At 32.0% G+C, this 24,030-nt stretch overlaps 2 protein-coding genes across 2 annotated transcripts; one reads left to right on the forward strand and one right to left on the reverse strand.

The window, feature by feature from the left end:
• The first annotated feature begins 4,058 nt into the window (after positions 1-4,058).
• On the forward strand, positions 4,059-5,128 carry LOC133667994 (uncharacterized). Its single transcript, XM_062087716.1, has 2 exons — positions 4,059-4,288; positions 4,390-5,128. Exons 1-2 carry the CDS (start codon positions 4,193-4,195, stop codon positions 4,654-4,656), a joined length of 363 nt encoding a protein of 120 aa, XP_061943700.1. The 5' UTR covers positions 4,059-4,192; the 3' UTR covers positions 4,657-5,128.
• Positions 5,129-9,870: 4,742 nt separating this feature from the next.
• Positions 9,871-17,481, reverse strand: LOC133668457 (uncharacterized). Its single transcript, XM_062088320.1, has 14 exons — positions 17,158-17,481; positions 16,483-16,605; positions 16,220-16,279; positions 16,025-16,120; positions 15,262-15,345; positions 15,064-15,182; positions 14,864-14,965; positions 13,018-13,131; positions 12,726-12,782; positions 12,525-12,591; positions 12,216-12,269; positions 12,020-12,109; positions 10,947-10,985; positions 9,871-10,464 (listed from the first exon to the last, which is right to left on the reverse strand). The coding sequence occupies exons 1-14, from the start codon at positions 17,179-17,181 to the stop codon at positions 10,348-10,350; spliced, it is 1,146 nt and encodes a 381-aa protein (XP_061944304.1). The 5' UTR covers positions 17,182-17,481; the 3' UTR covers positions 9,871-10,347.
• Between the last annotated feature and the right edge of the window lie 6,549 nt (positions 17,482-24,030).

The raw sequence follows: 24,030 nt of genomic DNA on the forward strand, positions 1-24,030 counted from the left end.
CAGGGATTGCACACTAGTAGACCATGACATGCAGGGATGAGAAGACCACAATGTGTAATTGTGTAATGGCAAGGTGGACGAGACCACGACGGGTAGGGGCAAAGTGAAAGACTTAGTCTATATATAGCCTAAAAGAGTTCAGGGAAAGGATATGCAGTCAAACAAATGTAGAATTCCGCAGTGATGTCAATGAAATCTTGGCACGACATGAGATCAGTTTTGATCAGGTGAACGCAGCCTTACAAGCAGTGTTAACCGAGCTCCAAGCTCTTCAAGCTTCTCGTAGCCAAAACAATAACTCTTCTGAAACAAACCTCTTTGCTCGTGATGAATCCTCACACCCACATACTTCTCGTTCTAACACTACAAAAGACTACTCTCATCACAACCTCAAGTTGTCCTTTTCAAAATTTAATGGTGATGATCCAACAGGATGGATTTACAAGGCAGAACAATATTTTGAATTTCAAATTATTGTGTTGGACCAACAAGTTCAGTTGGCCTCATTCTATTTAGAAGGCATCGCCTTACATTGGCACCGGTGGTTGGCAAAATTCCATGGACCAGTAACATGGGATGAGTTCACCAATGCTATACAACTCCGGTTTGGTCCAACTGACTACGAGGATCCCTCAGAAGCTCTGACACACCTTAAACAAACTACCTCCATCGCAGCTTATCAAGAAGCTTTTGAAAGGCTTTCTCACATAGTGGACAACTTGCCCGAAAAATTTTTAATAGGTTGTTTTATTGCATGATTCAGAGATGACATTCGCATAGATGTAAAAATTAAACAGCCTGTAACCTTGGCAGATACAATAGGGATGCCTCGACTAATTGAGGAACGCAACCAGCTGTAGAAGAGACCAATTCAACCACTCTGTTTCCAACCAACTTATGCGGCAGCAAAAAGCTCCTCCAATCTAGTGGCTGGGGTGCTAGGACCTCCACCAAATCAACGTCATAGCCAAAGTTCCAATAACCCACCAGCAACCTTTCGTAGAATCACCAATCAAGAGGCACGGGAATGATGAGAGAAAGGGTTATGCTATTACTGTGATGAGAAGTTCGTTTCAGGACATCGTTGTGCCCGACCACAATTGTTTATGTTTGAAGATTCACCTCATACGAATAACAAATACATTGAGATCAACCAACTTGATCTGGAACTTTCAGAAGTTCCACCTGAAATTTCTTTTCATGCAATTATAGGAACCGAACATCCACAGACCATACGCGTCCTTGGCAAGTTAAAGAACAAGAATGTCACAGTGCTAATAGATGGAGGTAGTACTCACAATTTTATTGATCAGGCTTTGGTTTCTAGATTTGGATTACCAGTAACTCAGGGTAAGCAGTTACAAGTTATGGTGGCTAACAGAGAAAAGATCGAATGTGTTGGGCAATGTCAGGCGCTCACCCTCATCATTCAAGGGCTCCCTGTCACCACCGATTACTACATTCTTCCTGTCGCAGCATGCTAGTTGGTATTAGAAATGCAATGGCTTGCAACTCTCGGACCAGTCAGGACTGATTACAAGCAGCTCACTATGAACTTCAACATTGCAGGAATTTCTCACACATTTCAGGGATTAGGGAGAATTAGCTCAATTTTCAATGGATAACTTGACACGTTTGAATAACACGATGTTTCTCATGTGCTGCACTTGGAATGGTTGTCGTTTGGACTTCAGATTTGCTTTACTTTTGTTGTTTGTTAATGGAGCAGCAATTCGGGCTCTGCCTTGCAACTTAAAACTCCGGTAAAAAAAATATTTTGTTTTGTGCTTGAACGTGTGCCTAACCAATGGATTTACAATCTTTATCCATATCATGCTTGCATGTCTGCTTTCTAACTTTAAGTATACTCAGCGGGTCAAAAATTATTTTCTAAAAAAATAATTTGAGTATACTAGCTATTTTGATTTTTTTTTTCATAAAAAAATTATAAATATAAATTAAAAAAATCATTTAGAAAAACTAGAAAGATTGAGAGATGGATTTAGATCAAGAAATCTGATATTGTAAAATGAGATATTTATCCATTTATATCCACTATGCATGGATATAAAATAAATAAAAGATAATAAAAATAAAAACATATGAAACCGAGTAAATAAAATAAAAAAAAAAAACTATGCATGGCCGAACATATTATAAATATTATTGTAAAATAATTATTTTTCTTACAAAACAAAACTTATATTTATAAAATAAAATAAAAAAATATGCAAAATTTAAATACAAAACAAAATAATTTCTTAAAAAAAAATCTTTATCCAAAAAAGACTTGTAAAACTTGAGCTTTAGATAATGAGATCAAGACAAACAGATATAAAAGAAATTAAAGGGAATACAAAACTTTTTTTTTTTCTAAAAAAGGAATGTATAATAAAATTATAAAAGAAAATGAGGAAATAAAGGATTCCTAACGGTAGTAACTCTTAAATGATTCGTGTCATTAGATCGAACGCATGAAAAATGAAAAAATCATAAAATTTAATCTCGAACAAATCAAATACTGAAGGATGTAACCAAAAAAAAAATCAGCCACATAAAAAATTATAATTAAAAGAATGAGAATGAAAAACGAAATAAAAAATAAATTTTAGGGCATCAAAAATTAAGTTTAAAAGAAAACAGAAAAAGAAATCAAAAGAATGAGAGTTAAATTAGAAAAAATAAAACAACATAAATTTTGAATGAAAAATAAAATTGAAAACTAATAAACTTTAACAAAAGAGCTGAGGGTGAAAATGAGAAATAAAAAAAATAAGGAGCGAATCGAAAAAAATAATATATGACGAATTATAATTTAAAAACTAAATTGAAAACATAATTTTTTTTTTAACTTAAGGACTGAAATAAAATGTCAAAAAATCATCTTAACCCGATAATTTAAGTTATTATATGAAATTTCAAGATATTATTTATATTATTTTTTAATATTAAAAAAATAAAAAATAAAAAGAACAAGCATGTGTTGGCTTCCATTTTTCCAACTAAATAAAAAATAAAATTTTTATTACAGCAATTCACAAAATACCGTGTTCTAAATTTTTATTGCTGGATCATCTTATAGATGATCCTTGCTTAGCTGTAAAATGACAATAATTGTGGACTCCGTACGCATTGACTTGCAAGATGAATGCATTCCACCGTCAAAAAGCCATGCCAACTTGCCAAGGCCTCAAATAAACTTATTTATTTATTTTGAACCTGGCAAAAATTCTCTTAAGAGGCCCAAAGTTGGGCTTGGTGGGCCCTGGCCTAGCAAAAATAAACAGAACCTGATTTAGGTTCGGCTGAAACCGAGCCCGTTCTAAGCCATGAACATCATGACACTTGTTATCTAGCTTGATTGATGTAAGAGAATATCAGATGCTCGCCAGAGAATCCAAGCTCAGTGTTTTTTTTTTTAATTTTAAATTAAATTAATATCCTCTTAATATTAAAACTAAAATAAGATTTTAAAACAATATTATTTTAACTTCTTTTCTTAAATAACACATCACTGCATACAATCAGTGTTTTTAAATTCGATCGAAGCTCGTTCAGATTATGGGTTTTACATAGATCATTCAGGTCAATTTTAATTTTTATTATAAATCAAAACGATATTATTTTGATTAAAAATAATATAATCAACAAGTTGCAATTAATTTTTTAACCGAGTCTTGTTATATCAAACGGATTCTTAGTCAATTGCCGGGTCAACCAAATTTTTGATTTTATTTATTTATTTTAAACCCGATCAATTCTTGCTCCAAGTTAATCCGCCTCAGATCAACCTGCTTGATGAAATTTTAAAATTATACAAATAATGATTAATAAACTAGAGACTTTCTCTCTATGTAAACTCTCACTTTATTTCTGTATTCTAAAGATATTTTTTAGAAGAAATTTAAATTTTTTATTTTAAATTATTTTTTTAATATTTTTTAACGTGTCAGTTGAAAATAAATTTTTTTAAAATATTATTTTAATATAAAAACATTTTAAACCTTAGTCGCGGTACCAAACATCCCGTACTCCTTAGCAGCTGGAAACCAAAACAAACCCATCAACCGTAACACCAAGTAACATTTAATGATGCGCCAAATCAAAAACTTGTTCTAGTACATATACAACTCAAAACCCCAATTGCCAATTCCCTCATATTTCAAAAGCCTCGTGAAAAACCCATCTCATCATGTCTGCTTATGGGGTCTCTTTACCTCTCATGCTCCTCCTCCTCCTCCTGGCTAGTGTGATCGATTACAATGAGGCAAGTTCAAGCACAGGCCAGGTGAGTGTTGTTTCTTTCCATATTGCCCTCTTAATTCGTAGATCCCTTTGCTTTTCATGTCTAAATTGGTGTTTGTGGATTGAATTTTTGTTGATTTGGAGGTAAATGGGTCTGCAACAACAAGTAATGAGATGGTGCCGTTGATGGAGCCACTGAAGGTTACGGAGATAAGAATGATGATGAATGAGACCAGGAGAAGATTGAATGGTTTTCAGATATGTGCAATGTGCACTTGCTGTGGAGGTGCTAAGGGGGTTTGCTTGCCATCTCCTTGTTGCTATGCCATCAATTGCAACATTCCAAACAGGCCCTTTGGTTTCTGTTCTTTCACTCCCAAGACCTGTAATTGCCTCAGATGCCATCTCTAGTTCTTGTGCTTTTTCTTGATCCTGTTGCAAGTGTGAGCGGGGGGAGGAGAATACCTGTTCTTAGATTTGTTTGTTTATAATTTTGTTTATTGCTGCTATCATACCAGTATATGATAGGGTCACTGTTAGTGTTTGGGTGTTGCTATTTTCCAGGTAAAGGGTTGTTGCTATTTCCAGGCAAGGTAAAGGGTTGTTGCTACTTCCAGTGGGAAGTGTGTATAATTTTTTTAGGAAGTTGCAGCAACACCTTCTGAGTGGAAACAGCAGACGAGGTTAGTATTTTAGCAATTTATGGATATTTGGAGAAGCATTGTTCTTATGTTTACCAAACCATTGGGGTTTGTGACAATCCAAGTAGTTGCCTTTAAGAATATATTAAATCTCAGTGCTCAGTAGTGCTGGTCTGTTACTCTCGACAAAGGATTAAGATTCACCATATCTTAATTTATTTGTTAATTGCTTGTTATTATTATTTTATGTTTGTTCTCTGTCAACGTGAAAAATCTCAAATGCCCACTAATGTTTTTGCTGGAATATGTTGGTTGTCGACCTATGGCTGGCTTCTTTTGTGTCTTCAGCCTCTTCTTTGATCTTTGCATATGCTGTTTTGTTTGGCGGAAATAAGATTAGCAGTTGCTTCTTCTCCATGGTTAAGCATACATGAACAGCTCGTTAACCAATTAGCATGTTTGTTCTGGCAATGGCCCTGTAGTGGGGCTAGCTATATAAAATCATTCTGTATATTTTATACTCTTAATGCCCTGCTGCCAGGCTCCAACAGATAATGTCGGGGTGCCCTCGAGCGCATGATGGTCTTGAATTACCAATAAATAGGTTAGTGCTAATCGGTGCTGTAAAAGCTCTTATGTAGATAGGGTTTTCATAGGTGGTTGATATGATGATATTAATGCATGGAGGTGCTGATAGCGATAATAGCAAGGTGGGTGGAAGATGGGTGGGAGGCAATTAAGTCTAGTAGCAACTAGTTGCTGAGATTTTAAGGTGGAGGGGGGCCTTATGAGTTATAATCATAGATTCACCATTTATAATGTATCCCTTTTTACATAAAAGCAGAAATATTGAGCTGAATTTTGTTTTTTTTTATTTGAACAAATTTATTAAGAGGTGTTTCTGTTTGTTTTAGGGGTGCGGCCGTGAAAAAAATCTGAATTTTTTGTAGTGTTTTTTAATCGTTTCAGAGTGTTTGTTTGTTAGGTAGTTTTTATGATTGAAATTTTTTTAAAAAAAGTTTTAAAAAAAGTATGGTTAGCTGTTGTTAGGTGGATTTAGATTCGTGTTTAGAAGTTCATATGTAGTAAAAAAACATGTATAAAATGTTTGGCTAATTATGTTTGGAAGTGTGGTTGCGGTTGCTTTTTAAAAATGTTTTTTACTTAGAAATATATCAAAATAATATTTTTTTTATTTTAAAAAAATTAATTTTGATATCGGCGCAAAAAAATATTAATTTGAAATAAAAAAATAAAATAAATTTAAATTTTAAAAAAAATGTTTTTGAAATGCAAAAATAAATAGAATTTAATGAATTTTTACGGAATTCAGTTAAAAAATTTAAAAATTATTATTTAAAAATCAAATTTCAAACATAATTTTTTAGTAATTATTTCTTTCGCCATTAAAAAATAAAAAAAAACGCTGGAAAAATAAAAATCCAATACGCAAACTGTAGGGCTCGTGAGCATGTAGACATGGCAGTAGGGTTTGCAGCCACACCGGCGTTTGGTGCATTGAGAAGAGCGTTCTGAGAATCTTGTAGGGCTGATATATGACGAAACCCATGTGCTGTTTCAAGGGCAAACAGCGACGAAATTGTTTCTTATGAAAATTGGATGATTCAAGGCTCCGCCGCACGGCAGGCGTGCCCGTATCATTATTGCACTCTGCAGGCAGGCACACACTACACTATCATCAATTTATAATATATTTCCTGCTTGCCTTTCCCTTTCTTCTTCTCTATGAAATCACAATTTCCTTGAAGAGAAAGCTATGGATCATCATGATCATCATAGGTTAAACCACTCCTCCTATCTTTATCTACTTCCAGATTATTAGAGTTTCCTCTCTGAGGTGTGGTTCAGTGATTCCTTTCCTTTTTTGTATTTTCCTTTTCTTTTCCCATTTAAGATGAGTTTGTTGTGCAATTAATTTCATGGAAAATAATTGTTTTTCAAAAAATATCTTTATATAAAAATTGGATGAGTTTATTGTACAGTTTATATTAGGCACACGGCATGTAGGTTTGAGTTTATTTGGGTGAAATTGAAAAAAAATGATAAAAAAAGAGAAAAAACATCAAGTTTAAAAACTTTTTTTTATAAGAAAATAGACAATACACTAAATCAAATAATATTCTAATTAAAAAACCATAAAAAATGTAAAAGACTTGCATAAATTTTATTTCACAAAGCAACTAAAAAATTCAATAAAAAACTAAACTTAAATGATGAAATCGAAAATAAAAATATAAAATGTAATTCAATTGACTAAAAAAAAGATGGCGCGGATACGCTAGCTTGACAAATCAAGTTAGCATAGTAAACTCATGACTCGGGTCATGAGGTTGGACCCTCAAAATTAACCAAATATTGAAGAATAAAATTGAAAATAATAATAATAAAGGAAGAAAATAAAAAAGGAAAGAATAAAGATCAAATAAAAATAAATAAAATAATGGGGATGAAATTGAAAAATGAAAGCTAATTAAAAAATAATATAAAAATAGTAATTAAAAGAACGAGGACTAAATTTGATATAAAAATCAAATTAAATTAAATTTCAAGGAATGAAATTAAAAAGAAAAAAAAGTGCAATTAAAAGAATGAAGATCAAATTTGATACAAAAATTAAATCAAATTAAATTTCAAGGGATAAAATTGAAAGAAAAATTGATGGGGATGAAATTGAAAAATGAAAGCTAATTAAAAAATAATATAAAAATAGTAATTAAAAGAACCAGCATGAATCCCTAGAAATGAGAGATAAAAGAAGACGAAAAAAAATTTGAAATCACTCGACAGTTATGAACCACAACACACACGCCATCTTATTGGAAGCGCCTCTATTAGATGGTTTTGTTGACACGATGGTCGGATAATTTTGGCCACCATAGTAGGGCACATGCGTCGCTTAAATGCGAAGACCCTTTTCTACATGTTGACATGTGTTCCCTAACTGCCAACCACTTTTTTTTATTTTTTTTATTGCTAAAAAGATTTAAAAAAAAAACCCTCATTACCACAGTGAAAAGTCTAAATACCCTCACAATAGCTTTAAAAAATTTGATATCAAAAGCAATGTAGTGATTACACTTTTTATATATAAAAAAATGATCAAAAAACTCCTTAATGCTAGGATTTTTAAAATTTCTTTAAAGGGGATTGGAGTAATTACACTACGCATCAAAGACTATAAAACCCTTCCTTGCTAGTGAATTTTTTAATTTCTTTCGAGAGTAATGTAATCATTTTAATATTTATTTTTTTTAAGTAAAAAATCATTTTATCTCTTCCAAATTAACAATTACCGATGGATCCCTATACAAATACAACTCTACTATTAAAACCAAAGGTTAATATTTTGAGTGGAGGGGTGAAAGGGTAGTTTCACTGTAGGTAATAAAATGAAAAATCAAAGCCATATATATTATACTCTGTACTAAAAGTCATCAGTCTTTCACTATACAAATCTATAGTGAAAGGTGGATACTTTTAGTTCTAGTTTTTTTTCTTTGTTTTTTTTTTAATTAATCTTTTTTGTTTAATTTAGTTCATTTATATCAATTTTTTTTATTTAGTTATCACACTTTTATGACATGGATCCCAGGTTTAACTGGTTAACCTGGTTTAACGGGTTAACCTAGTTAATTCAGATTTTTTTTTTCTTAATTAGTCTTTTTCCTTTCAATTTCATCTTTTAATACCAATTTAATTGAGAATTAAACTTCATGATTTGTTTTGTTTACTTTTCATTAGATTATCATGATCTCATGAGGGGATTTTATTGTACCTCTTCTCGCAAAGCACTATTAATTGGAATAGTGCTTTGCTTTATTTTTTTCTTTTTAATTAATGTTTTTTTTTGTTTAATTTCATTCTTTAGTATTAATTTTTTTCTATTTAGTTGTCACACTTTCATGACACGCCCTTGCAGCCAGACCCACTTAAACTTAAGTCATGCAAATTTAATATTATTATTAATATTAAAAATATTATTATTTGTATTAAAAATATTATTATTATTATTATTATGAATATTGCTAATATAATAATTAATAAATTTTAAAAAATATTATTAATATTAAAAAACAACCATATATTTGATTTGAAAGGTAAAATTAAAAACTATAAGAACTTGAGTCATGCATGTTTAATATTATTAATATTATTAGTAATAAATTTGAAAAAAAATATTATTATTATTGGAAAAAAAACCCATAGATTTGATTTGAAAGGTAAAATTAAAATTATTATTGTTGTTGTCGTCATCTTCATCGCTGTTATTCTTCTTCTTATTATTATGATTATTAATGTTATTCTTATTCTTAATATTGTTATTATTTTTATTATTATTAAAATTAAAAAAAAATATTATTACTATTGAAGAAAAATCATAAATTTGATTTAAAGGGATTAAAAACTATAAGAACTTGGATCAGACAAGTTTAATATTATTATTAATATTATAAATATTTTTATTTTTATTATTATTAGAGGAACTAGACCCTAGAAACTTGGGTCTGGCTGGGACACCAGACTCAAATTTATAATCATTAATATTATTTTTATTTTTATTTTTATTGTTATCATTATCATTATCCTTAATAAGTTTTTTAAAAAATATGATTATTATCGAAAAAAAACCATAAATTTAATTTCAAGTGATAAAAAACTATAAGAACTTGGGTCAGACAAGTTTATTATTATTATTATTATTATTATTATTATTTGTATTATAAATATTGCTATTGCTATTATAATTAATATTATAAATATTACTCTTGAATCAAGTGTTGCAATCAGACCAAAAACTCTTGAATCTAACTTTACATATAGATATAGATATGATATTCTTAAATCTTAATTTTTTTATATATTTTTTATGCCAAAAAAAAATTCTCCAGCCACCTAACTAGTGTCTATATATATATATATATATATATATATATTTTGTTAGTAGGGAAACTACAAAGCAAAATGCTAGTCAATTCTTACAATTTGAATTCTTGGGAAGCAAGTGCTGTAAAGCTAAGCATTGTAGAAATTATTGATCCACGGTCTCCCAGTATCAACACGTTCACTAAAATCAGTCTCCATCACCTGTATTCATCAACTTTACAGCTGCCAAATTACAAGTCTAGCAAGGTTGGTTTCTTCCCATCAGTGTGGATGCTCTTTGATTAATTAATGCCTTGCTTGTACGTATCCTTCATCATTTACAAGACCTGACTTGCACACCACAATATACAAACGAAGACGGATCCCAAACTTTGCTTTTATTTATATTGCATGTTGCCAATAATTCTCCTGTCAATCACGACCCCGGAGCTTCTGATCTCTGTATAACTTCACATCTTGTTTGTTCCAGGCCTCTTGCCTCTGTAAAATATAATATATATACATATATAATGAATGTACGATGGAGCATAGCGTCCACAGCTTCATGGACATGCAGCTAGCTGCTTTCTTTCACTGCCTCTTTGTATGGATCTATCCAGCATTGATCCTCCTCAACCGCCTCTTTCCATCGCTTTTGAAAAATTCTCAGTTCGATCAAGGACTGCCTCCTCACCTGCAATGGGTATCGAGGATAGGTTTATGTTCCAGAAATATGTTAGAATTGGTACAACCTGCAAGTTCTGCCATCATCCTGCTGCTTCTTTTTTTTCCGATCCCTCTTCCTTTTCATTGTAACGTTAACTGCATTTTGTGCCTAAGACGCCTGATAAGTGCTTCTATTTTAATGTACATTTTCCTTTAGAAATGGAAGACATGGGCAGTAATCTCAACACCTACCTACATTGATGAAGACAATTTCTAAGAATAGAACAATGGCCTACTAGGTAGAGAAACGTTTCTGAAACTACGAGGTTAATTGGCTCTAGACTTTAGTGACAGGCTGAATGCCTAACAAGCTCTCGAGATCCACTATGTTTGTACCACTGAACGAAGTCAGCGATATGTCAAGTGAGGAAATTGAAATGAAGAGGGATGATTTTCAACCACTCAACAAAAATAGACAATTTGAAATCATTTACATTGATATGTACTTACTTCCAATCTAGGATCTGTTTTCTGTGAACGAGAAGGCTCCTGCAATACAGAGATGAAAAATCCATTTATATAGAACGATCAAACAAGGAGAGAATACACATCAAAGGCATGGTACATGTCACACAGATTCTCAGTTTCAGGAGTAGGGCAATCAAGGATGGTAAGGAGTGATTTTAACTTCTAAAACAAGAGAAGTGGTATTTGCAGTTACAGCATAAAGAATCTCTTGGATCCTCTGGCATGCTTGTAGCTCTAGACAAAATCAATATTAGGTCTAGGTATAGAAACTTGAATAAGAAGGGATGCTTTTCAACTTCTCGTGAAACTAGACAATTGAAATCATTTTCAACAGATAAATTTTTCGTTAAAACTTGCTTTCTTTCCATAACCTGCTTTTTTGTGAATGAAGTAGTGTCTTCAGAACAGAGACATAAATACTACATTCATGTCAATGATCAAACAAGGAGTGTGAAAGTTCACATGGTGAAGACTCATTCAAAATAGCCAAAAGAAAAATTTCTATTGTTTGTAATGGCTTGGCTTGGCCATGGCACAAGCATGCGAGAGAGCATCTGCTTGTTAGGAGGGATCCTAGGAATCGAGGAGCACACTCGCTGTAAGTATTAGACCATCAAAAATTCGAAGAGAACAAGTAAATTCATCTATGAGAATCATAGGTAATTTACAATTTCTTTTATGATGAATGAAGAAAATTTACTAGAAAGGTAATTTACCATTTCATCAGTACGACAATTCTTAATTCATCATTTTCTGATAATTATAGGTGCAAGTTGAATCCAACCCACAAGTTTCTCAGGCCAACCTTGCATTTCTTTGTTCTGTTTGCTCTAATTTTTATGAACTCTGGAAAGAAAGACTGGCATCCGTCGAAAAAATCATACTACAACTAAACTTGTTCTTTAAAAACCGTCTTATGCTTATGCTTGCATCATATGTGTGTGCCCTTGAAGTGATTTGATGCACCAGATGTGGCAATAATCTCAAGTAACACCAAAAGCTTAGACGAGAAAACTCTAGCAACAAAATCTGCATGACCGTGTAAGATTTCTAACCTTGTTTTTAACCACACCTCCAAGTGTTGGGTGACCATAATGGACTATGTACTCCGCATCCACAATACCAATATTTTTTGTTCGATCACCCTATCAAAACGTTGGCCAGTAGGATTTCTGGTAAGTATATATGTTGGAAGGAGCAAAAGAGAGTGTGTAGATAACGTTGAGAAAGGGAAAAAAGAGAGTAGCTTGCCTGTGAACAGTATCCAAGCTGATAGTCTAGACCCCATGCATGGATCAAGTCATTCTGCAAAATAAATTTAGCATAAAAGATGTGTGATAGCATCAGAATCCATGAAACCAGGTTACAAGTGTGATAAAGAATATAAGAGAGCCCATGAAAAGTAGCAGTCCATGACAGCATTCATCACTTTCTGAAATGAATAAGCAGCCCCTGATGCAATACTGTGATATTTCTAGAAGACAGAAAAACGGAGATACACGTCCACGTACTGATGTAAGAACAGAAAAACCAAAAAAAATAAGCTCTTCAATAAAACACCTGGATCATATACCACACACAGCGCCAAGCAGCTCTTGAGAAAACAGGGGCCATCATTTCCACCCACCTGTAATTTAGATCTTCAGCTTAGTTTTGTCAAGAGAAACAATTAAATCCCATGTAAAGGATGGGATTATTAGCTTCCTTGGAAAAATACAAATGAACTACTCACAGATATGTAACATAACTGAATTTTTTTACCCTGTGCATGGAGGAGCTGTACTATTTCCATCACAAATACCAGGCTTGTAAGTCCTTCTGATAACAATGAACATATGCCATCAGAGAAGAATAAGCACTGCAGTACAGAAAATTTGCATATGTACAGTTCAAAGTAACAGAAACATTTCAAAATGAACATATTCATGTCCCAAAATAAAGGAGTTCATGGTCCAACATTGTCAAGAAAAATTTAACCGAACAAGGTCAGATGGTAAGTACCGATCACAGCACGTAATCATTAAAAGGAGGAAAAAAGAGGTTACACGAGAACCTGTGTACTCCTGTTTTGCTTGCCCGGACAGTAATTTGCTGATGTACCAGAGATTTATAATCAAGGGCTGGCTGTGATATATGAAGCCCTTCACTTTTAACAATTGAAACATACCTAGCAATGTCAAATAAGTTCAAAGAAAAAAGATGTTTGAGCATTGGAAATATGAACTGTCATATCATGAATTTATAGTTTGTTATCTCTGCATGCATCCAACTTTTTCATTGATCACAAAATGTCCTTTTTTCCTTTAAATATTGTATTTAAAGATACAAAGCAGCAAGATGGTGGATAGCTATGAGCTGAAGATAGTGGGCAAAGACCACTACTTGAGAAACTATCAAAGCTGAATTGTGATGACCAACAGAAACATAAGTATTTTCACCTTATTTTATTTACTCGTTTATTCTTTAATAAGGAATGCCTTCTTTTTACTGTTCAAGCCTTGTTTTTCTTCTCTGAAATGCTTCTCTCATTTGCAATGGAACACACATCATGTACACATGCACACACAGGGAAACAAATTGCTAAATTTGCATAACGCAAAATAAAATCACGTTCCTATTCCCCAAAGCATGCATTTAGGTGATGCTAAATAATCTCACAATGAATAGATGATCACAGGCAGCAAATAATGGTAAATACTCTCTCGACTCCCACCTGCATTTAGATGATGAATTACTGCATCTCATGAAATCTAAGAAAATGGAAATTCAGCTGGCAAAACACACTGCAAATTGTACAGAATAGGCATATATCATTTGACAAGTTCTCAGCCTTCACAAGAAACTTGTGATCTTGTCTATGTTGAGTCCTAGAATCCTGCGGAAGCTCCTCATAACCCCCAAAAGATGGGTCTATTGCAATATGATACCCATGAATATAGCTAATACCCTTCCTGGAGCCTTTACTATTTGATGTTCATGAGAGTAACCATGCAGCTAGAAAAACTATGTTTTTAGGCACCGGGGAAAAATCATCATCTGAATCCTGTTAAGCCCTTGAAAAAAAATCAATAGCTGAAGGCAAGCCTTCCGCTCAGATTTCTGTGAAGGACATCACACCACATTAGCAACTGAGGCCAATATTTCTAATCATTCAATGTTAATGTGAAAAAATGTCGAAGCTGATAACTATCCTCAGTACCTAATGGCTTGTGTTTCCTGAATGCTTATAAAAAAAAAAAAAAGCAGAGCTTATTGTTTCATATATAACCAGTAATCAAGTTTTGGTCGATAATCATGAGATTTAATTATTGCCTTTAAATCTGATGCATGTTACGGAAGACATAGAAGAATCCAGTCACTTTATCAAACTCAGTGCATATGGCCATCATTTCCTTGCATCTAGGAATAAAGTAAACTCCAAAAATGAGTAACTGACTCAATTTCAAAATATTCAGACACAGAGCTGTATCTCAGCCTTTGAATAGGGATATCTCAGGGGCTTTGCAAACTCTTTGAACTTTTCCAGGGGCAGTAAGACTTCTCGCCTTCAAGCCATCTAAAGTTCACGAGACAGAAAGATAAACACTTCCAAGTTCAAAGATTACCGGCTAGAAACTTCAACAACATTTTACCTGTTTCACTCCCTCTACAATTATGGAAAAGCTTCAATTACGACTACATGATTACATGGTAACTGGCACACGACTTATTTCAACATTTTGTCCACTTCAAGCACTGGAAAGAGTTAATGTTCAGATGGAGACTAGGATTTTATTGGTCCTAGTATTAAAGCCTTTAAAAATTGAGGTTTATATATATATATATATATATATATATATATATATATATAAATATAATTTAAAGAAAAAAGGGAGACATGAGACATGCAATTAACATACTGTTTAGGATTGAAGTTTTCAACTCCAAGGTCCTCGTCCCAAAGGAAAATGTAATTGCATGCAGCAACTATATCAGGATGCAAGAACCGCTTTGCAAACCACCTAGCCATCATCAAAAACAAAAACCCAGTAAAGATATATTTAGGTAATTTAATTTCTACAAGTAATGATCAATGGATTCCAGGGCCAAGACAACTCACCATTTAGTTTGATTACGGGCAGAAACGTGTATAACACGATCATTCCACTCAAAATCTCTCCATTCATCAACAATACCATCATAATGGAAAAGCATCACAGAAAAGTTGCTCGAGAGAAACTGAAAAATTGAATAAATATTAAAACAGAGAAGTAAGAGAAAAACTACGAATATACAAGTTGACTTGTAGTATTCATACCTTTTTTACCATCTTATTGACAAGATCTCTTTGCGTTATTCCAACAGCCACAGCCAATAGGTTTATTGAAGAATTTTCATCATTCTGTCCAAACCAGATGCAATTTTTTATCATGTTGAAATCAAAGAAACAACAAGGCAAAGCACAACAGCCAAATATTAATCAAGCAACATCAGCAGCAAGAGAAATTTGATATTATATGTTTCCATTAAGCAAACATTTTAGTATACCAAATATCTCCAGCTTCCATTTCGAGCGAAATGGAGAAACACGTATTCTTGTTCAACCAAAAAGTGTATCTGTGATGGTACTTATACATGTAATAAGTCGCATTTAACAGTCAAATAATCATCTGTGGTTGCTCTAGCTTTACAGCTAGTAAGCTATATATGAACTGAGAATTAGAAGAAAACACGCTAAGAAGTCTCAAGATCTATGAGCCACATCTGAAACATTTATTTTATAAAGTTCATTCGTTATAGAAGTAAACTTACAGCATGAAGGTTTTAGCAAGTTGCAATTCTAGGAAGATTATGTTACAGTCCCTAAACAAACGTATGGAAACACATTAAACTTTTCAACATTCGTGCAACCAATGTTGGCAAACCCATGGCAGAGTTGATGCAGTCACATATAAATGTCCATCTTGAAAACTTGTTGAGATGAGATTAAATGGTGACAGTAATTAATGATCAGTCACAAGAATTGACTTTCTGAGAAATGAATGATCAGTCACTCCGTCATGGAGCTCATAAACTTTTACCTTTGGAAAGCCCCATAGCGGCCTCATTTGAAAGTTAGAAGTCTTTGAGACAATCCCTTCAGGTAAGGACTCACTTCCAGGAGGCCTGCACTGATTCTAAAATATACAGAACCATGTAAGAAACAAAACCCATCAACTAGTTTTGAAGGAAAATTATCTAAACAACTAAACTTCCAGGAAAAAAAAATGCACAACCTTGCAATTGCTGAATTTAAAATTCTGAAAAGTATCAGCTATTCCCCATCTTGATAATCTCTGCAGGACAGATTCATAAGCATCCAACAAAGTTAATACTTGTCTATTAGGTAGAAAAAAGACCATAAAACAAAAGAATGAGAAGCAGTTGGATTACAAATTAAGGATCCATTTTGATATATCAACGCAGAACGATGGTAACAAGCAATGGTTAACTTGAAGAAATATTGAAAATTCAATGTGAGCAGTACTAAACTGATTACCTCTTTGTAATCTGGAGCTATGAAAGCATATACTGCAAAGAAAATAAGAAAAAGAAAAGAAGCAGCAGGAAAAACGCTACACCAATGTGATCTCCTACTCTTCGAATCCGAAGGCAGGGATACCTGAAAAGATAGATATATATATATATATATATATATATATATATAACAAACAAACAAATAATAACAAAGTCATTAAAGAACAACGAGTTCACTACACACCACGCATACATGCATGTAATTGTAAAGCGATATGTCTTTATTTATATACATGCATACAAATATGGTACAGAAAGCCATTAGTTAAGATCCCGCCAAAGGGAGTGCTCCATAAGTTATATTATGTCGCCTCTCTTGATGGTCAAAGGCAAGCCAAGTTACTTCTCATTTCCCTGAAACGAGTTTTTGAGCTACAAATTCATGATGATGATGATGATGATGATTGTTTTAATTCTTTCCTTGAATTTGCTTTGATTATGGCAGGAAAGGAAAAGAAAAAGAAAGCTTTTGGTAAAAGGGAAAAGCTTATAGAATCAAGATATCCATCCATCATCATCATCATCATGATGCCTTGTTGAATCCAGCAGTATCCATGACCCCTGGCCCTCAATAATACATAACACAATGTTTTCTTCTTCTTAAAAACCACAAGAGAGATCAGAGATAACTACTTACAGGAGGAATAACGAGTGCCTTCATATTTCGTTTATTTCACGAGAATCAAAATTAACAAAAAGCAATATCCATGAGCTCGATCTTTATATGTTGTTGGGTGGATGAAAGCATCTTCAATTTAATGTTTTTCGATCCATCATCAAAGAGCGCGAGCGTGTGTTGTGCTGCACAGACAGTTTCTACTCTCTCTTCGAAACCGACAACAACGAAAGTGAAAGGATAGGAATAACTGTTAATCTAACTAAGAAGACATGATGAGGTTTTTTTTACAAGGTTTTGTTTTGTTTCAGTCCACGACACAGACACAGACAGGGTGAGATAAGTTAAAAAGGGCGCCACGCATAGTACGGAGTGGTGGAGAATATGCGTTTCATTTATCATAAAATCACAGTTACTGCCACCTCTCGAAAGTCGAAACCGCCACCCGTGGCCCTCTTTTGCTGTTTCCTTTTTCTTTTTCTTTATGGCCTCAATTCTGAAACTGAATCTTCGTTTTTTTTTTTTAATGGGTTAATGTTTAAGTAAGTCCTTGTATTTTAATTTGTATTTAAAAGGTATTTTTATTTTATTATCAACCGTATATGTCATATTCTTGTCGTCCTTACATTCGTGGTCTCTAAATCTTTTCAATATTTATTTTTTCGTGCTCATACTTTACAACAAATTCAGTTTGGTCCCTAAATGGTTTATTCTTTCAATCCTCCCAATATGTCAAGTTGCTAACTTAATCAATAATAATCAAATTATTTCTATGGGTTGACTGAAAAGGTAAGAATGGGATGGATTTAAATACTTGTACATGTTAAAAAAAAAAAACTTTTGTTTCTTTCAATATCATATTTATAAATTTTTTTATGTTTTTACTTTGTTTTTTTCTTATATTATCAAAAATATATTATTTTTCAATAATTTTCTTCATGATATCATATCTGTATTATGATGTCTTTTTTCCTTTTCTATTATTTTAAATTATTTTATTATGTTTTGTCTTAATTTTTAAGGTTAAAATCAGGGGAAAAAATGGGAAAAAAATTAAATATCATAGAAAATAAAATTTATATTGTTGAAGCGGCGTACCTACTTAAATCCACTTATCCCTTACATTGCTATCAACCCATGTAATATTTTTTAACTAATTTGGACCAAGTCCACAACTTGACATGAAGGAACAATTGAAAAAAAAAAATCATTCAAGGACAAAATTGTTTTTGCTGTAAAATAAAAGGATACAAAACTTTCCTTAAAAGAAAAATAAAGAATAAAGACCAAAACAATTTCTAAAAATTTAGGGATTAAAGTGTATATTAGCAAAAGCTTTCACGCTTTAATATTTTTTAACATTAGTAACATTCAACTGACAAAATGAATATTCAATGGTAAAAATGTAATAAATTAAGCTAAAAATAGTAAACGGATGTTCCCAACAAAAATAAAAAGCACAAGAATGTATAATTTATTGTTAAAGCCTTCTATCATGATCTTATAAAGATAATTGTTAATTGTGTGTGGAGATTTGGACTCCTTATATTTCTTGCACTAATTAGGTCAAATCAAGGGTGATAGCCTCATCATTTTCTTTCATCCTCAAGTTAATGACTTCATAATCTTAATATTATATGGATTAATTCAAGCTTCGTGATGTTGAAGGTTGGACTTAAGGTCAAGTCGAGGATGATAGCCTTTTATTATATTGATGCTCGAATTTTATTATATTGATGCTCGAATTAATGACTTTATAATTTTAATATTATATTAAAAAATGATAGATATATGATCATACATGAACATATAATCATCATCATGTCAACTTTATTCCATATCAAATATAAATTCATTATTATATAGAGTTTGATTAATGTTTTGGGATAGAAAAGACAGAATATTTGGGATAGAAGGGATATGTTATTATATTTGTTCTATTTTGAAAGAATAAGAATTCATTCTAAAACTTTTATAAAAGTTGAATTCTTTTTCTTGTCATTTAACCAAACACATTTCAATTTTTTTTTTTTGTATTTGTATCTTTTATCAATAAACACTAACTAAACATAACATTAAAGAATGTACTGGTAGCTAAGTTTGTGAATGTGTTTATATATCTTTTATTCTCTTATTTTTAATATTTTTTTGCATATTAAGTTAATCTTACCTCTATTTTTGTTCAACATTTCAAATTTTAATAAAATTTCATCGGTTTTTTTTCCTCTCTGATGTTATATTACTAAACTATTGATCACCTAAAAACATCATAATTTTTGTTTGTTGTTAACATGAGTTTAGATGGAAATATCTACTAGCATCCTATTGTAATGTTCAATTTCATACTTTTTCATTGGATAATTCTTAATAAACACAACATTTGTTTTGTATATTTATCATGTTCTTGTGCTAGCCATATGAGAGATTACAACCACAATAGCTATAATTTTAATGATAAAAAAAATACTTGGTATCACTAATATATTATGCTCAAGTGTTGTGATGTTAATATATATTATTCAAGTATATAAAATAAACAAGCTTGTTAATTAAATGAAAATTGATTAATTCAAGCTTTGTGATGTTGAAGGTTAAGCTTAAAGACTTGTTCATATTTGGAGTTTGATTGTACAAAATTCATGAAGAAAATATGTAAGAAAAACTAACTAAACCAAGGAAAAATTAAAAACTAAATAGAGACCCAAAATCTACTACCTATTCTATCCATGTGTGGACCAGCCAAGGAAGCCCAGAACCAACCAAGAAAGCATAGAATTGGCTAAGATAAGCAGCTTAAAACTAGTTCTTTACTTGGATAAATTCTTTACAATGGCTATTTTTATATTAAGTGAAGGTTCTTTACAATGGCTAATTCTTTATTTAGATAATTCTCTCCAAATAACTATTTACAACATCTAATTTCTCATTTAGAGAATTCTCTTCAAAGGATAATTTTTTATTTATCCAACCGCTAGATTTTCATTACACCTACAAATATACTTGATGAGCTATCTTTTGAAGGTACAAAAAGAGAAGAGTTTAAGAAGGAGCATAGAAAGAAGAGGAAGATAAAAGATAAAATCTCTTGCATTATTTAAATAGAGTTAAACCTGCAAATACTATTCATTGGTATTGAGTGAGCTTGACTTATATCATCTACTCTTTCAAGAGAGTATTGAGTTTTATTATACTTGTAAAAGATAAAAAGAAACACTATAACAAGTAGGTTGTTTTTTAGTATAAGATGGAGTGGTTATAAAAGGTTTTATCCTTTGCTTGTTACAAGATTGATTAGAGTGATCTTCACACAACAACAAGTGAGTTGGTCTTGAGAAAAAAAAAGGAGTGGTTTTAAAAGACTTGTTCCTCGTTGTATAGGTAGAAGAGATTAGTGGATTCTAAATCCTAAATCCTAAATAGAGCTTGGAGACATGATGCAGATATGGCCTAATCATGATAAATTATTGTATTTTATCATTCTATCTCCACACTATTTATTTTATAATCATGTGCTTATTTATTGTATTTTTTTTACTTTTGTTTCACTTGTGCTTATTGGTTTAATCTAGACAAGTCTTAATTTTAATTTTTCAAAAGCCTATTCACCTTTTCTGTATTTTGTTCTTGTTATATTTTAAAAAAACTTTAGGTAGGGTTTGGTTATTAGGACAATAGGAACAAAGATAATAGAAACAAATGAGTTTAGTTGAAGAAGCAGAGACATAAAAATAAATCTATCTCTAGTATAATCTTGGAGTGAATTTCTATACTTTCAAAACATGAGGTGCAAAGGGTACATATCTCCAAAGATAATATTTATTATTTTTTTATTTCTAAAACATCTTTATAAAAAAACTCTTAATTCAAGATTGTCTAACTAAGAAATGTAAGGATAAAAATGGTTATTATTATAATTTTAAAATCCAACTCGGGGATCGATTAGGGGCAAAGCTCGTGTCACTAGTCAAGACTTGGGTCATGGGACGGGCTGACTTGAGTATTGTCGCACATGTGTGGCGTCGCGACGGATATTCCACTTCGTCTAATGTATCTATCTAGCAAACATGGAGAGATAAGAAATTCTTGTCTTTTATCGGTGGAAAATAGAATGGGAGTCGCCACCTAGTATTTTGGTCACTAGGAACCCTAACTGGTCTTAGAGATCGGATATGGAGATTGATTGCTTAAAGGAAAAGTATTAACACCCCAAATACGTCTTACCTAAGGTAAGCTACATTGTTTGATTGTCTGATAAAAGCCAAGGTGTTATTATATTTCTAATTGTTGGTCCGTTTATGGTTCAAGAAAAGTCCTTCTCGGTAAGGAGGTTCTTATCTTATCGGGTAAAAAAAACCTATCGTTCTAACGTCTATATAAAAACAACTACATTTTTAATGTTAGAAATACATATAAATTCGTAATCCCAGAAAATAAAAGAAAACAAAAATATTTTTTGGAATTTTTGAAATATTGGTCTAGTTCTCATGACTCTAACAAACTTGTTATTAAAGTCAAAGTGCATGCTAAAACCTATTTTTGAATTTTTTTTTTTGTTTTATGTATAAAGAAAAACAATATGATTTTTTTTGTATGAAAATACAATGTGATAGTTTTTCTTATCTGAGAAATTTGGTCGTATGCATGAAAAACAAAATATTTTTTTTGTTTTATAAATTTTTTGGTAATGTTTTGACGAAAACCAGATATTTTAATACCGGATTTGTATCTTTACGGTATAAAAATACAAACCAATATTAAACAAAATTGATAAAAAAAATATGCAGGAAAATCACAAATTTTTTAAATGATTTTTTAGAAAAATTTTAATTTATATATATATATATATATATGTTAAAAATATTATAATATATAATATATAATATTATAATTATATGAGTTGGGTCGACCCAGCTAACTGGGCCAAACTCAGCCCAAAAGGGTTGTGCCAATCTTAGCCCAACAATCCTCTCTGTTTCTTTGGGTCTAGGCCAGACCCGGCCCAGACATCAGGGCTGGGCCAAAACTGGCCCGACCCAGAAAAGAAAAACATGAGGCGGGGGGGATTATTTTCCCCCTCCCATCCTCCTGCATGTAGAACGATATTCATTTTGCATGCAAGAGGAGATGCACCCGAAGACGAAGGAAAAGTTGGAGGGGAAAGAGAGTTACATGTCGTAAAGGAGGCGATGCCTAGCTAGTCTGGCTGAGGATGTGACTCACGAACAGAAGCTCCGGGTGGCGGTGTTGCTGTTTCAAACGGCAAAGAGAGAGGTTATTACTCTACCCTTCTCCTATGTTTTCTTTCCTTTTCTTCTGCTATATTTCCCTTTTTTTCTTGCTCCTCTCTGTCTGTTTTTCACCTCCCGTTCATCTTCCTGTTTTAGTCTCGTCCCTCTCACTTAGCTCTCACAGTCCCTCTCCCCTGTTTCAAACTTCCCCGTCTTCTTTCCTTCCTCTCTCTATCGTCTCTTTTCTTTTCTTTTCTCTCGTTTCTCCTACCCCCCTCTGCTGGCATTGAGAATGGTATTTATAGGGCAAAGTGTTGTGATGTTAATAAATATTATTCAAGCATATAAAATAAAAAAGCTTGTTAATCAAATGAAAATTGATTAGTTCAAGCTTTGTGATGTTGAAAGTTAGGCTTAAGGACTTATTTATATTTAGAGTTTGATTGTACAAAATTCATGAAGAAAATATGTAAGTAGAACCAACTAAACAAAGGAAAAACTAAAAACTAAATAAAGGCCTACAACCTATTCTATCCATGCGTGGACTGGCCAAGGAAGCCCAAAACCAACCAAAGAAGCATATAATTGGCTAAGGTAAGCAGCTTAAAACTAGTTCTTTACTTGGATAAATTCTTTACAATGGCTATTTTTATATTAAGTGAAGGTTCTTTACAATGGCTAATTCTTTATTTAGATAATTCTCTCCAAATAACTATTTACAACATCTAATTTCTCATTTAGAGAATTCTCTTCAAAGGATAATTTTTTATTTATCCAACCGCTAGATTTTCATTACACCTACAAATATACTTGATGAGCTATCTTTTGAAGGTACAAAAAGAGAAGAGTTTAAGAAGGAGCATAGAAAGAAGAGGAAGATAAAAGATAAAATCTCTTGCATTATTTAAATAGAGTTAAACCTGCAAATACTATTCATTGGTATTGAGTGAGCTTGACTTATATCATCTACTCTTTCAAGAGAGTATTGAGTTTTATTATACTTGTAAAAGATAAAAAGAAACACTATAACAAGTAGGTTGTTTTTTAGTATAAGATGGAGTGGTTATAAAAGGTTTTATCCTTTGCTTGTTACAAGATTGATTAGAGTGATCTTCACACAACAACAAGTGAGTTGGTCTTGAGAAAAAAAAAGGAGTGGTTTTAAAAGACTTGTTCCTCGTTGTATAGGTAGAAGAGATTAGTGGATTCTAAATCCTAAATCCTAAATAGAGCTTGGAGACATGATGCAGATATGGCCTAATCATGATAAATTATTGTATTTTATCATTCTATCTCCACACTATTTATTTTATAATCATGTGCTTATTTATTGTATTTTTTTTACTTTTGTTTCACTTGTGCTTATTGGTTTAATCTAGACAAGTCTTAATTTTAATTTTTCAAAAGCCTATTCACCTTTTCTGTATTTTGTTCTTGTTATATTTTAAAAAAACTTTAGGTAGGGTTTGGTTATTAGGACAATAGGAACAAAGATAATAGAAACAAATGAGTTTAGTTGAAGAAGCAGAGACATAAAAATAAATCTATCTCTAGTATAATCTTGGAGTGAATTTCTATACTTTCAAAACATGAGGTGCAAAGGGTACATATCTCCAAAGATAATATTTATTATTTTTTTATTTCTAAAACATCTTTATAAAAAAAC

The sequence above is a fragment of the Populus nigra genome, chromosome 11 (assembly GCF_951802175.1).
Source record: "Populus nigra chromosome 11, ddPopNigr1.1, whole genome shotgun sequence".
NCBI classification, from domain to species: domain Eukaryota; kingdom Viridiplantae; phylum Streptophyta; class Magnoliopsida; order Malpighiales; family Salicaceae; genus Populus; species Populus nigra.